The sequence below is a fragment of the Hippichthys cyanospilos genome, chromosome 6, assembly GCF_059441005.1.
Source record: "Hippichthys cyanospilos isolate Australia breed blue-spotted pipefish chromosome 6, RoL_Hcya_1.0, whole genome shotgun sequence".
Taxonomy (NCBI): Eukaryota; Metazoa; Chordata; class Actinopteri; order Syngnathiformes; family Syngnathidae; genus Hippichthys; species Hippichthys cyanospilos.
The window spans coordinates 10,647,269-10,662,309 of record NC_142374.1 but is presented as its reverse complement, the minus strand read 5'-3'; the positions used below and the strand labels follow the sequence as shown (position 1 = coordinate 10,662,309).

General features: G+C 38.7%; 1 protein-coding gene across 4 annotated transcripts in view; it reads left to right on the top strand.

Moving 5' to 3' along the window:
- LOC148422126 (solute carrier family 66 member 2) overlaps nucleotides 1–14,710 on the top strand; it is a 46,288-nt gene extending 31,578 nt beyond the window's left edge. For all 4 annotated transcript variants that reach the window (XM_088416395.1, XM_088416392.1, XM_088416393.1 and 1 more), the window contains one exon: nucleotides 8,823–14,710. In XM_088416395.1, coding sequence (XP_088272521.1) covers nucleotides 8,823–8,997 — 175 coding nt within the window. In that variant the 3' untranslated portion in view covers nucleotides 8,998–14,710. The remainder of the gene's footprint in view (nucleotides 1–8,822) is intronic.
- Nucleotides 14,711–15,041: the final 331 nt, after the last annotated feature.

Here is a 15,041-nt window from a genome sequence, read left to right as displayed (position 1 = left end):
CTAAAACTGCTGAACAATGTCAGTTACACAGATGGCGGCTTTCAGGTTGTAAGCGCACAGACCACTTTGTGTGCAGTACAATTGAGCTCCTAATCACTCCTGTGGAATAAATTCACATGCATCCACACATTTTGGGATAAAGAATTACAGTTAGTCTATGGCAACAGGCAGTGAATGTAAGTCTGTGTGTGCGTTGTCCTTGACACATCTGCACACCCAACAGCTTATTTCTTTCTCTCCATTGTGAGCAGAACTGAATGGCAGCCATGTTTCTATCAAAATGGCCTTTACCTCACAGTCTTTTCAGAGAAGGGACCGATACCTTGACAGTCCGGCCTCGGGGGATAAGCTGAAAACATGGTGATGACCTCCAATTGTTTTGTGACCTTTGAACCAGCATTATTCCCCAAAGGCGAGTCCTTACTGGCAAAGTGAAGGATGAACTGTCGTTGCAAAAGTGTAATAGCAACCACAAGGGGCTGTTTATGCATCCATGCATTTATTTGAGGACGGTAGCTATACAGGAGCTGAGTATGAGAATATAAGTCATAGTGTAACAAACTGAAATCTCAAGATGAAATGTTTCTAATTTTGCTTGCTCTTTTGTAAATATTCTGATAAGTACAGTATACTGCAATTGTGGTAGTTGGTGTCAATTATGAGTGTGGTTGCCTTTCTGTGTATATGTCCACTTTTATTGACATGATCAGATCGCAGTGTAGTCAGCTGGTTTTACTACCAGCTAGTACAGCTAAATTGAAATTTGGTTATTCATATAGAATTTTTTTTTTAACAATTAATTTGTCAAAATATTTGAACTTTTCAGCTTCTCGATAGTAAATTTTAGGGATGGAATGAGACACAAATCCCATCAGACAAGATGTCTCACAAATTGAGTCCATGAGAATGAGACAAAAAAATTGTTTTTTCAAAATGTGTCAATGAAAATCATGCCTAATATATATAATATAATATATTGCCAAACCGACTACAAGAAAATTAATTCTCTCGCATTCATGAACATAAAAGGAGAGTCAAGCTCATTTTCAGTTACAGCTGAGATCTTTCCTCTCACTAAATAGTTTAATAAAATGCATATAGCTCATGCTAGTTGTGGTGTATATTTTTATGTTGTCACCAAACCGTCTTTGTCTTCTCTGCCAATACTTTACTACCCCTGCAAAGGTTTGGGGGATTTAGTTCAAAATATTTGTGTTTATTTTTTTACTTGGTGAAAAACAAATATAATAAACACAGACATCCAAATAACACATTTCCATTTAATTCTGAATGACCAATTTTTAGAATTTCTTTATAATCAACTGTAGTTAAAAATGTGAGGTTTTAGGCACTTCTGATAAATTTGGGTCATTTAATTGAATAAACATTATAACAACAGAACACACACTTCAGTCAGTCCAGTTTGTTAAAAAGTGAGGTGTAGGAACTGCAACTGTCACATTGTTAGCAATCTAAATAATTATTTTTGAGCACTGCCTGCTTCTGAGCACGTGCTTCATGACACTGTCAGACTATCAGCATCTTCATTTGTCCATTAAATAGCCTTTGAAGAGTAATCTGAGCGCTCATGCATGCCTATATAGAGAATTGGAGCACTGCTAGCTAGCTGCTAGTTTATAACAGATGCCAGGCTAAAGACTGACAACAGGTGCCTTATAATAAAATGCCAGATTAAATCATGTTTTTTGCTTTGTTGTGATTTTTTTTTTTTGCATACTGAATTTGTGATTGAATGTTAAATGTTAATCCAATTCATGTTGTCCAGCATAAAACCAGACTGATTTAATTTTTTTAAAAAATAAACATTTTTGACTGTTTTTGGACATTAGTGACCAAATTAATGATACAATCATAATGATTTGCTCATGCGATTTCAACACTTTTGCATTAATGGATGTTTTATCCAGTTCTTTGTTCCACTGACAAAACAATATACTTTTGAATAGTTAGTTACAGCCCTAAATAACTGTATTGAAAAAGTAGAGATAAATTGATAGATTATTGCATTAAAGCCTAGTAATATATTCTTGTTAGCTTGTCTCCTCATACACATTTTGCATTTGCTGTTCAATAAATGCATTTATTGCATATTCAATTACACAACAGGCTGTTTCCTCCTGCTTTATATAAAAATGTACTGAAAACAACTTCAGGCAAACTGCCCAATACACCTCCTCACCTAACCTTTGTTTCATTTTGTAGACTCCATTATCATATACGCATTATAACTTTACTGACTTTGCCTGTGTGTGATCAATAAACATGCATTATTCACAGATACTGGGCCTGCAAGCACAAAGCTATGCTGTTAAATCTCCACACACATCCTCGTGTGTGGGCAAATAGACAGATGCAAAAACAAGCATGCAAGAGCTCGGCATCATGACGCACACATGTGCTGGAAAAAGCTGCGATTGAAGCTTCAAACATCAGCACATTGATCCCAGGGCATAGCAAGTACACTCAATTGTTTGCTCACTGCTAAATCTTTCCCTCTACAATACAAGCTATATGAAGCTTAAATGTCAATGTTATTAATTTGGTAAGTGTTGTGATTATAAATGATAATGCATTTAGTTTTTTTTTGTGTTTGTTGTCAGGGCTTAAAATAAATAAATAAATGCATTAAACTAAACTAAATGTCTAAATCTCAATAATTGATGTCCAAATGCACATACAAATGCACACGAAGGCACATCATATAGTGTGCTTCGATGTCAAGAAAATGTTGGCTTTTGGCTGTCGTTCATACTCATGTTAAGAGATTCAAGCATGTCTTGGGCAGTGGCTACTGTGAAAATCAGCACAGGTGACTCAAAAGATACATAGGGAAATTAGTTTGAGTGGTGAAGAAGGATGGTGATGAAAAGCAAAGCCAATTTGCTCTACCTTCCTGATGTAATGAAATGTGGGCTTGGCTGCCTACGCTTAATTGTATTTTTGGCTAATTGGTAGAGACATATGACGGGCAAGTACTGATAAAAAATTATCAGTATTGGGCCAATTGCTGGCAAGGTGTCAGTGCTTGCGGTGGCGTCCGATACTAATATCAACGACACAACAATTACAGAGTAGAAATGAGAAGAATAGTATATTGCTATTCTTGGACTTTTAATGAAAAATGTGACAGTAGAATATATTCGTCTTTCTTTAAAGTAATCATTGGGTTTTTGGGAGTGTTCATGATTAGATGGATGGATGGATGGATGGATGGATACACAGACACACTTACTCACTCACTCCTTCCTTCCTTCCTACCCACCGACCTCCCTATGTATTTCTGTGCCTCAAGAAATGCCATTCATAATTTGTACACTAATCAACCCAAGCTGAGTGCAAGAGGCAACAGTCATTGTGGTAGCCTCAATCAATATTTGTCCCAATTAGTGGCTTGCCTGCATGTGGTGCAGCCTTCTTTGTCCATTGCTATCTTCTTTCTGTTGCTCTCTCCTGTCACTCTCTACCTATATCAGAGTGGTTTTGTTATTCATCTTTCTCAGGATTAATAGTTTCATACACTGGACAGTATCCTTCATCTCTCACCATTTTCCCCTCACCTCCATCCATTCTCATGCAAAATAAGACCTGTCTTTGTATAGCCGCCCCTCAAGTGCCCAGTTCACCATTGCGCCATTTCCTTTCTCATTTCTCTGCACTTAGCTCAGCTGAAGGTGTCAGGTCAGTAACCGTCAATGCAACTTGACCGAAGCTGAGCTATGGGCTTTTGTGTGTGAGTGTGTCTGTATTTGTACACTGTGTGAACAGATGTACACTTTGGTGAGAATGAAAATGTTAATATTTAATTTCATGGTTTGCACCTTTGGTTTCGCTTGGCCTATTGTACAACTAAAAGAAAACACTGGTGTGTGTGTGTGTGCGTGTGTGTGTGTGTGTGTGTGTGTGTGTGTGTGTGTGTGTGTGTACACTCTATGTGTGAATGTAGTCAGAAGTACTGTAGTTGCCGCTCACTCAATCTTCTCAATCAATACTATAATCACTGCCTTTCTGTGTGCATGTACATAGCATCAGTGGCCCAAATTTAATCATTTGTTCTCAAGGTCTTACATCAATTGTGTCAGCACAGCTGCATCACAGATTACTATGAATGCCCTCATGTCACACGGCGCTATGTGAGACAACCATGATTAAAAATAAAGAGTAAAATAGGAAAATTGGATGAATGCCTGCCAAATAAATTAACATCCAAAAATTGTTTAGTGCAGATAAATGACATTCAACGTTTGGTCCTCTCTCTACTTGTATTTTAGACTATTCTTGTGCAAATGACCCGCTGGCTGTAATTACAGTGTTTTAATGAGTTGTTTTTAATAATGGTTCCAGTTAACTCTTGAGCAAAAAAAAAAAAAAAAATCACCCATAGAGAGGAGAGTAGAAAATTGTGGTAAAACCCTGTCTGTAGGGTTTGGCATCATTATATCATTAATTGCTCTACATAGCAAGTACAAACTACTTTAAAGTAGGCATTGTTAAGAAAGTGTGGGAAAGCAAATTTATTAGTAGATAGGTTTCCGTTTTTACAGTTTTGGAGCAGCTCCAGTAAGGGCTGCTTTGTTTACCCCAAAAGTTTAAATTGCTAAGGGAGGTGAAAGTCAGTGAGAATCCCATGTGCCCTGAACAAGTGTTCCTCTGGCAGCCTTGGAATGAGGAGGATGAAGCAAACTGAGACTGACGAAAGCTTGCTGCAGGAATTGGAGGCAGAGGACAATGGAGGCAGATGGTATGTGTTGAAGAAAATTAGGCTTGCTTTGTTTTCAGATTGTTAAATCCTGCTTAAGTTAGACTGTTATTGCGCGTATAACTTGAAATCTGTTCAGAAATGATGTAACCTTTGAAGAACAAAGTTGCAAGAAGAAATACATCTAATAAATGATCAATCATAAACCAGTAAAGAATAGAATATAATAAATAGAATAGAACGCCTTTATTGTCATTGTACAACTGGTATATAACAAAATTGACTGATAGATATGAAAAGGACCCCAACAATTGTTATCTGCTCTCTTTGGCATCGTTAAAAGTTGGTGAAATCAGCTCAGTGGAACTCTTAACTCATTGTCTGTAGAAAGGGCTAGTTACAAATTAATAATGGTGGGTTTTTGTAAAGACAGTCAAAATATCATAGTTGTGGCCATTATTTTGTATTTAACTGTCTCATATTTCCATCGCCTCTCCATTTAATTGACCCTCTCTGTCACTCACTCAACAAAATGGGAATGCAATGCCACAAATAAATATGATATGATTTATTTGTTTTGTTTCACGTGGCATAATTTATTTGACACAGTATTGCATTGAATAACATTAATAAGAAGTATATCACCCATAGCGGGAAAATTATGACTCCAGGTACAAGTTTTGCTGACTAAATAATGCTACAAGTGTTATAAATGAGAAGTCAAAAAGGTCTGCCATAATTAGTCAACTATCTAGGTGGTATTAAATGGCTAAGTCAAAGTCCAGAAGTGAATCCAATCAGGAATCTGTGGGAATAGGGGAAGACTTTTCACAAACGCGTTCCATCCAACCTCAGTGAGCTCGAGCTGTTTTGCGAGGAAAAATGGGCAAGAATGGCGGTTTTCTTAATGTGTTAAACTGATAAAGATATCCCCCAAGTGATTTGCAAATACTGTATATTTATAGCAAAAAGTGGCGCTACAAAGTATTAACGCAAGGGGGGCGAATAATATTGCATGCCCCACTTTTCAGTTCTTTATTTGTTACAAAAAAATCAATCAATCCATTTTCTAGAGCAGCTTATCTCCTCACAAGGGTTGCAGGATTGCTGGTTCCTATCCCAGCTGGGGAGGGACATCCTGAACTGATTGCCAGCCAATTGCAGTGTGCAGTGCAATTGAAGTGTGAAACGGACATGCTAACCACTCTTAATATTTATGATGAAGAGCTGCTGGACGCACCATCATGGGTGGACAAACACTTCATGGGATGTACTACCGAAGCATAACAGAAGAGTGGCTGATATCAAGATTTCCTACCTATGGTTGGAGAGAGCCGGTCTAAAAGATAGCACAGAGGCACTCGTCCTGCCCGCACATGAGCAGGAGCACCACATCAGAAATGACCCAAGGTGTAGCCTGTGCGAAGAGGCTCCTGGGAGAGTCCAGCGCATATCTGCAGGGTGCAAGATGCTAGCAGGGAAAGCAGACATGAAGTAATATAGCCAAGTAGCGGGCATAGTATTCAAAAACATCTTTGCAGAGTATGGTGGGTGGAAAACCCCACCAAAGATGGTGTAGAATGAGCGGGCTATGATCCTGTGGGATTTCCAGATACGGACAAATAGAAAACTGATGGAGAACCAACCGGACATAGTGGTGGTGGACAAAAACAGAGGAAGGTCGTTGTGGTGGACATTGCAATACCAAGAGGTAGAAACATTTGTAGAAGGCGTGCGAGAAACTAAAGCAATACCAAGGGCTCAGAGAGGAGCTGTAGAAGGGTATTGGCAGGGGATGACCTCAGTGGTGCCTTTGGTCATCGGGGCATGCGGGTTAAAATTTGAATTAAGAACTGCAATGCACAATAAATACCATATTGAAAGCACTCTCAAACGAGATCAAGTCTTTAGGCAGCCATCTTTGTGACCCCGTCCGCCGACCAATAGCAGACCAGCATTTTCGTGACCCCATCATGACCAATAGTAGACCGGTATCTTAGGGTTTCGAGACGCCGACCGATGGCAGACCAGCATTGTAGTGATGCGCCAACATAAAATAAGAGCAATAACCTAAAAACGCCTCAAGAGGCAGGCAAAACAATACAACCAAACCCATGGGTCATTACAGTTGTTGATGTTAATCATAAAGCGGGATGAATGCCTTAAAGAGGGGACGAAAAACTCAGTATTCCACATCGTAACGTGAAAAAAAACATAAGCCAAGGACGCTGTAACCCGGGGGTCCTCTGTACTTGGAACAGCAAAGATACTGTGAAGGGACCTGAAGCTCCCGGGCCTCTGGTAGAGGTCGTGAACTTAGAAAGGATAAGGGGTTGTTATTTATTTATTTTTTTTTAGTTTGATATTTCAGACCTGTGCGTTTACTGACCACTAACCAGCATTATCAATCTCAGGGTACGCCATTTTTTTACATTATGATTATGAATATGTATTCAGCTGAAAATCCTCCTGTTTCCATTTCATCCATGTTAGGAGACTGCTATTTTGCCACTTGTGTTACCTGAAAATGTCATTACAGTCCTTAATGATAAAGTTAGACATAGATTAAAAAAAACGGACACATTTTTCTTCCTAATTCATATTCGTGATCAAATGAATTAATATTATATAAAGAAGTAATCAAATCTCATGACTGCTCGCAGGCTATGAGGAACGTATTTTTCTGGTCTTTGGTTACTGCACCGATGCGTGCTAACTTATTAATTTAAATTATAGACTTACTTTTCTCCTGGGCATTTTGACTCAGCAGCAGCGTCTCGGCATTTACTCACAAGTTCTGAGAAGTATTATGTTTCCTGTTATTATTCTTTGTTACGGTTTGCCATTACAGCCAGTATTACCGAGTAGCCAGCATATCTACTTTGCACTTGGGTTGGCTGGAACCGCATCCTATGGAGTATAATGTTATTGTCATTTCCTTGCCAGTGCCTTAAGGGACCCCGGGGGAAAAACGGGAGTTTGACATGTCTTTGCAAGGACAGCTCAAGGATAGTACAGTACATACCTCCCTATGGTCATTAGAGTGCTTCCCGTACCATATAGACTCATCATCCATATCATTCTCATCTCCATCTCTGGCGGTTTCCTGGCTGACCCACTGCATGCTGGGTAGCCGTTGTCCTCTGACTTCCCCTTCTCCTCCTCACCTCTGTAAGACTCCCACAATATATCTCTTTGATGACTGATGGACTTTCTTCCTCCCGGGCTCAGTCAGCTCTAATAAAAAGTATAAACTCATGTTCCATTCATGCCGATGCGTATTCACTCTCGGGGGATCGTGGTGGAGAACAGAAGGAGCAGAGTTGGTGTAGCAGAAAAGGGGTAAGACGATTGAGTGTGAAAGGTAACAAAGTAAAGAAACATGACAGTAAGTGAGGCCGGACAGAGAAAGAATTGAAAGGAAGGTCAGCATAAATATTACAACCATGAAGTGAAACAAGGGATTAAATACAATTAAGATGACCTAAAATGCAGGAGTGCAGTATGTGATGCAAGGTAAAGGAGATGTTTCCTACTTTTGCTGAGCGTTTCCTTCCTACTGCTGTGCTTGCATCAGGCTGCCGGCACTGCAGATTACTCGAGGCTCTTTTCAAGCAGATAAATAAAGAAAATGAGCAAATAAGATGTCAATGTTATTTCAGGATGTTTGGCACATGCATTCTTGGTGTTTATTTTGTTGTTAAAAGTTTGACCATGAGAGCAGGTATGTGCTCTATTGGGTTTTCTCTCCTGTACCGGTAGTTTCTTTGGAACAGCAATTTATTCACCCCATACAGTAATGAAGGTCCACTCGGTTCCGCCGCGGGAGGGTTACCGTGGCAACTAGATGATCATATTTAAAGGGTAGTTGTAAGCAGTAATGGTGATTGGGACCTCTAAGGACTAACTCCTGTCCTGAATTTGCTATGATTGCATGCTGTGATTATGTCTCATCTGTATCAACCAGGACAGACTACGTATACATATGTTTTTGTGCCTCCTGTCCTGACTTTGCTATGATTGCATGCTGTGATTATGTCTCATCTGTATCAACCAGGACAGACTACGTATACATACTGTATGTTTTTGTGCCTCCTTGCTGCAGTGTGAAAATGGTGCTGCTGTGGACGGCTGGGGACATCTTCAAGACATCCTACTTTGTGATGAACCGAAACCCATCTCAGTTCTGGGTGTGTGGTTCTGTCCAGATCCTCATTGATGTGGCCATCCTCCTGCAGGTTCTGCTCTACAACCAAGACACACGTATCAAGCTCGGCTGAATAGGATACCACAGAAACTTTCTTCAGATGTGATCTATTGAGTGAAATTTTCTATACTCTGCACACACTTTATTTGTAATGTTAGTCTTATTCATACGCCGCAGTTTTTTTCCTTGAGTGCCTTCCCAAGATAAATCGACATTTAGATGTGGTTTTAGATGTTTATTTTAGTTATATGAGACTGAATGAGACAGTTCTGTTTAGTGGACATCCAGAGAGTAAGTGGCAGACATTACTCACATTGGCAGTTCTGTAACTGCAGGTCTGTGTTGCTCTAATGGCAGCTGTAACAAGCAGTGCTGCACCAGTAGACCTCCACTGGCCTCTGTCGTTTGACTGATGAGTCTTCTACTTCACACCTCAACACACTGGTCCCATGTCATGCACTGTGTGTGCACGTGCGCACTTGAGTGGAGGAAGTGTGGAACAGTTGGAATACCTGCTAATGTGCGCTTGCAGCCAATTTCGATTTTTGCCTTTGGCACTGCCACGCCAGGTCAGACAATGTACAGCTACTAATGGTCTCTGCAAATGAAGGCCCTCCGTCTGTGTGTCAGGACTGAACCGATGGACTTTATTGACAAGGGCTGAAGTTCTTTTACACTTTAACACAAATAACATTGATTTTTGAATCCATCAGATCAGAAAAAAATGGCTGTAGTTACTGATCACACTTTTGAGATTGAGCTTTTTAACTACCTGTGCACTCTAAGGTTATCCTCAGAAAACGTACTTACATTTTTCTGTTTGTTGTTGTTTTGTTTTATATATAGGCTATGGGCAAGACACGTTTTTGCTATGTGTTATGTTACCATTTTATTCTTGTGCGATTTTAGAAAATATATTTAAATTGTGATCTATTGAATTTTTAACTCTGTTAATGTCTTCCATTTTGACAATTTTGAGCATTGTGACTGACCTAGTTTTTTTTTTTTTTTTTTTTTTTTTCATTTTTCCCATCTTAATGATCAAACCCGAGCTGCCCGAAACCTTTTCTCCACCCAGTCCCATTACAAACATCAACAACATAGTTGACTTCATGATGTCAATGGCGCACCTCGGTAGGGTTTCTGTTGCATTCTTTCATGTCAGCGGCGCTGAAAATGTTAGTTTCAAAAACATTTGCAAACATGTCAAAACAATTAGGGTAATACGGTAATGAAAATGGACTCAGAATATTATGCATATTTTTATAGCTATGGAGATGAACATATTTAATATGACTACATTTTACACTCATAATTTTGGTACTACAATTAGGCACAATCTTTTGAGACCCAATCAAAAATGTTTGTTTATTGAAACATTACTAAGAATGTTTTAAGAAAACCATCAGAACAAGTTTGACCTTAAACGAAACCAGACAAGATCAACAATCATGAATTACCTTTACCGACACTCGCCAATGTTGGCATCTCAGTGGGATAGAGGCTTTTGCAATGTCGTCGGCAGTCACCGCTGCTCCGTTTACCAAAAATGATGTAGGATTTTGGCCATTTCTGACTCTATAGGTCTACAGCCAACTAATTTTGACAGATTTCTCCACAAAGCTCTGTGAGATTTCTTATTCTTTTTGACAGTTTTAAAATCTGGCTATGCACCCATGGCAATCACCACCTGTTATGTCTGCCCATTCCTTTCCTCCGCGTAGTCTCACACCGATCCCATTCTGTCCACATATGCCTTAAATATGATTGCCATGACTGTATATCGCAAAAACACATCCGTGCACATCATTTTATTTACACTAAGCACTGTTTAGCATCATTCACATGACTATACTGGTAAAATACTTATATTTATACGTATATATTGCAATATGGACAGCTTGTAAAACAGCAAAAACAAAATCTAGTCCAATTTCAAGGGTGCAACTCCAGAAATCCTTTATGTTTGATGATGATTCAATTGGCAATTATTTTTAAATTATAGGAGTGAAATATTTATATGGCTCACCTTTATCCGTAAACAAAGCAAACCCTCAATCCCTTCATAATTACAACGTCTAATACAGAATTATTTTTTGGACTTAAAAAAGAAATTGTTATCCTCTATCATATATACAGAACTAGGGCCTGACTGATAATTGTCCGTCCAATTAAATTAGCCGATAGTGGCCATTCATATATGGGCCAAAAATAATCGCCCAAATGGACAATATTTGCCGATTATTGGAACATTTTACCTTTATGTACTCTAACCATTTACAGCAGCTTTATCCAAGTAACACTGGTGTCATTATTTATTTCACGTAAATCCATGACATAATTGTGATGACCCGTGGGTCATATGTAGTTTTTGTATGTGTTCTGCTGTGTTCTCCTTTGTTTGTGTGTGTGTGAGTGCCTTTAGGTTGGAGTGTGTTAATTATGTGCAGGTGGTGTCATCCCATTGGCTGGCTCTCCTGATTTGCCGCCCTATTTAAACAGTCCACGGACCAAGCTCTGTCTCTCTCCGGTCATCCCACCGCCAGAAAACGCCACCAGGAACTGTTAGAACTAGTGTTAGCTGTCCTTGTTAGCTGTCCTTGTTAGGTGTGTTTGTTAGACGTGTTTCTTAGACTCCTGTAGATCGAGCAGTAGTAGGAGGGAGATGCCGTTTTTGTTTAACCCTTTTTCTCCTGTTTTTGCGTTAGGTAGACAGTGAGCCAATTGTCATTTGTTTCCTTTTTGTTTGGCTAGTTAGTTAGGAATTCAGAAGATCTTTTGATTATTATTTTGTTTGTTTGCTCTCCCTCTGAAGATAATACAAGCTGCTATTTTTTGTTCAACACGTTTAGTTTCACGGGCCTTTTCTGGTGGTGAGGGTGCGGACGGGGGAGCACACACACGTTATATCCCAGTTCCCCTAGGCTGGGTGTAACATAAGTTGTATCCTTAAACTTGTATTAAGCTTGTTGATGAGTTAATTCTGCAGACCTGTCATTCAAAACACAGCAAACCTTAATATTTACAAGCAATGATTAGGGGATGCATAGGATTTAGGTGAATGCCACTACTTCACTCACAACCTTAAAGTCATAGTTTGTTAAAGCATAAATGTGTTAATATAACAATAATTCAAATACTAGTAGCACAAACATATTTGACTAGAATTCACATCCCTATAACATTATTATTTGCTTCATGCAATGCTTCAAGTGAACCAAAAAGGGAAGGGTTTTTATTGTTTGTTTTTTTTAACAATTCATTTACTATTGACGCCTGCCATACGCAGGAACGAGGTAGCAGGCCAGCCCGTCAAGTGAAACTGCATATAATGGATGCCCACTGAAATGTATTGGGAGCAAAGAAATGCTATTTTATTCATTATATTATTTAAAATTGATTAGCTGATTAATCGGTAATGTGTATTTTTTTTCTGCGAAAAACCGCATGGGTCTAAAAAATCCATTTGGGTCGGGCCCGACATAAGTGACGACTGATCATATACTGTACCTATATTCTTGTTGTAATAGTAATCATTTCATATGGGTTAGAATACTCGTATAGACTGTATGAGTAAGCCAACATCTGCCCGTAGGCTGTACTCTCTCAACTGTATTCCTGCTAACTTGCAGCCTGCAGACCGTATATGTACCGTATACTATATATGACCCCATAACACGTCGACTTTGCATGAACGTGTTGGTATTACATGTTTGATGGATGTGATCCTCACAGCGCCACATTATGCATGAAAGCATCCCGACCTGGGCTTTGCATGTCACATTCATATATTTATAGAAGTGTCCAAGTGGTTGATGGATTTTCACATGTCCGGCTAATACTGCAGCTGTCAGCGCTGTTTGCCTGTGACCTTCTGTTATTTATTTGCTCTCGGTGTGTTCATTTCACTGCGTCTTCGTGTAGATGCATATGCCAAATCCTTGTATCTCACATTACATACACTATTGATCAGTGTTGGGCAAGTTATTTCAAAACTGTAAAGCATTATTACATATTACTGTCTTTTTAAAGTAATGAGTTACATTACAATATTATTCTATTTCAAATGTAATGCATTCCACTGCTATTGCATTACTTTTATATTACTCTCATCAACGTAATTTATGGATTTGCCATTCTACGTGTAGCTCATTATGCTCATTACACAAAGAGTGGAAGGTTACCTTAAGCCTAAAAACAGTAGAAATCATTAGATGTGTATTGTATTGTAAACCTTTAAAGACACGACAAGATACTGAATTTTTTTTGTATTTTAATCCCTTTATTACTCAACTTCACAGCATTGTTTATGCTTTAGGCAAAAACGATTAGTGTATTCCACAATTTCAATGTTGGATATTCAAATTCAAGTTCAGTCGGCTAGGTTCGGGACAGACGTTTCAAAAATAGATGGTTTCGGTGGGGCTAACCTTAGCAACTCATTGTTAATGTGTTTCACGTACCGTTTAGTTTGGGTTTTTGTATACCATTAGTCTGCTGCTGCCGCATTCATCTCTGCTGATACGAACAACAGCAAGTAAACATTTTGCCCCGGACGTTTCTCCTCTGATCGTGCAGTGGTATGGGCGAATTTTCAGGCTACAAATGCATCGCAATGCATTTAGTTACTCTCATTTATACCGAGTAAAATGTTACCTTTTTTTTGTGTGTGTGTAATATATTACACCACTGCCTTACAGCAAAAAGTAATTTATGACAGTAATTATATTACTCTTGTAATGCATTACTCCCAACACTGCTATTGATACTGAATCTGTCTTATCTCTTGTGGTCTGTTCTCTATGTGGCAAACACTTTTCATGCCCTTGTCTTTAATTGGATGACCCAATGATTTTCTTATTGTATAGTCTGTCATTTTGTTACATGGAGGGAAAATATCGAAATGTATTTTTTTTATCTTTTAAGATCTCTCCTCGACTAGATTTGCCTTGTGATCCAAATCCAACAACCAACATGTCTTGAGAGTAATGGGATTTCGATACTAATTGTTAGCTTTGTAACATGAAACCATGCAAATTTACTGTCCAAATTGTTCAATGAATGTTTTGCTGCCTCTTTGAGACAGCATTGTTTGTGAAATGCGTTGTTTCAAACAAAATATTTCTATTGCAGTCTGCTGGTTTGTGTTGTTCCTGGACATGTGATTTGAACTGTATGTTACACAGCGACAATGACAAAAGAAAGACAAAGAGCTCGTCTGAGCCTACAAGGCTGCCGCCGCAGTGCCAATCTGGATTTAAGCAGGATTCTGAAAACCTCATATGATCCTTTCAAGGTCGAACACAAAGGCAGTTGTGCACGTGCGTCCTGGGAAAACTTTGCCTACCTCTTTTTACCCGGATTGGGAGGTCTATTTGACCCTTAAAAATCACTGGGTGTAGATGAGGGCACTGCCCCTGCTCCTATACACATGGTATAGTTGATTGAAATGAATGTGCCTTAATTTATTCAAATGCTCCCACACTCCACCTAAAATCTAGTACAGCATCTTTCTTAGCCTGCCATCTCTGCTGAGACTTATGTTCTGTTGTATAGACAGTGAAATATTTAACTGGTTCCTGTATATAATGGGAAGGGCTCTATGGTTAATAGATGAGGACAGACTGTGTGTGGCATCTCACTGTACTCAACTCCTGACCTGTACATCTATCTTTTCATGCTATGTGAACTGTATATGTCAAAATGTTGGTGACTGTGTATGTAATGTGTAGTATGTAATATTATTTGTGATATAATAATAAATAAATAAACATATTATAGTAATATATTATGTAAGGTGATGATGTTGTATCTTTACTTACTTAGGCTTCTGATCTATAGAAGTTGTCCCAAAACCAGATGCATAAAAATAGCTCTCATCTATTGCTCAGTAGAGAGACATTCTCTTGTTTGGTTTTAATTGATGATGTTATTTATAGATCTGTACCTGAACGCCTCCACTTTAAAACCCAGAGGCTCAGTTTATCTCCCTTTCGATACATGAATATCACTGTGTGAAAATGTTCAAAGGACTTTGAATAAGGCTTCGTCCACATTTTTTTTTTTTTTTTTACATAAAGTCCTTGTATTTTAAAACATTTTCTTCAATAGTTTTTG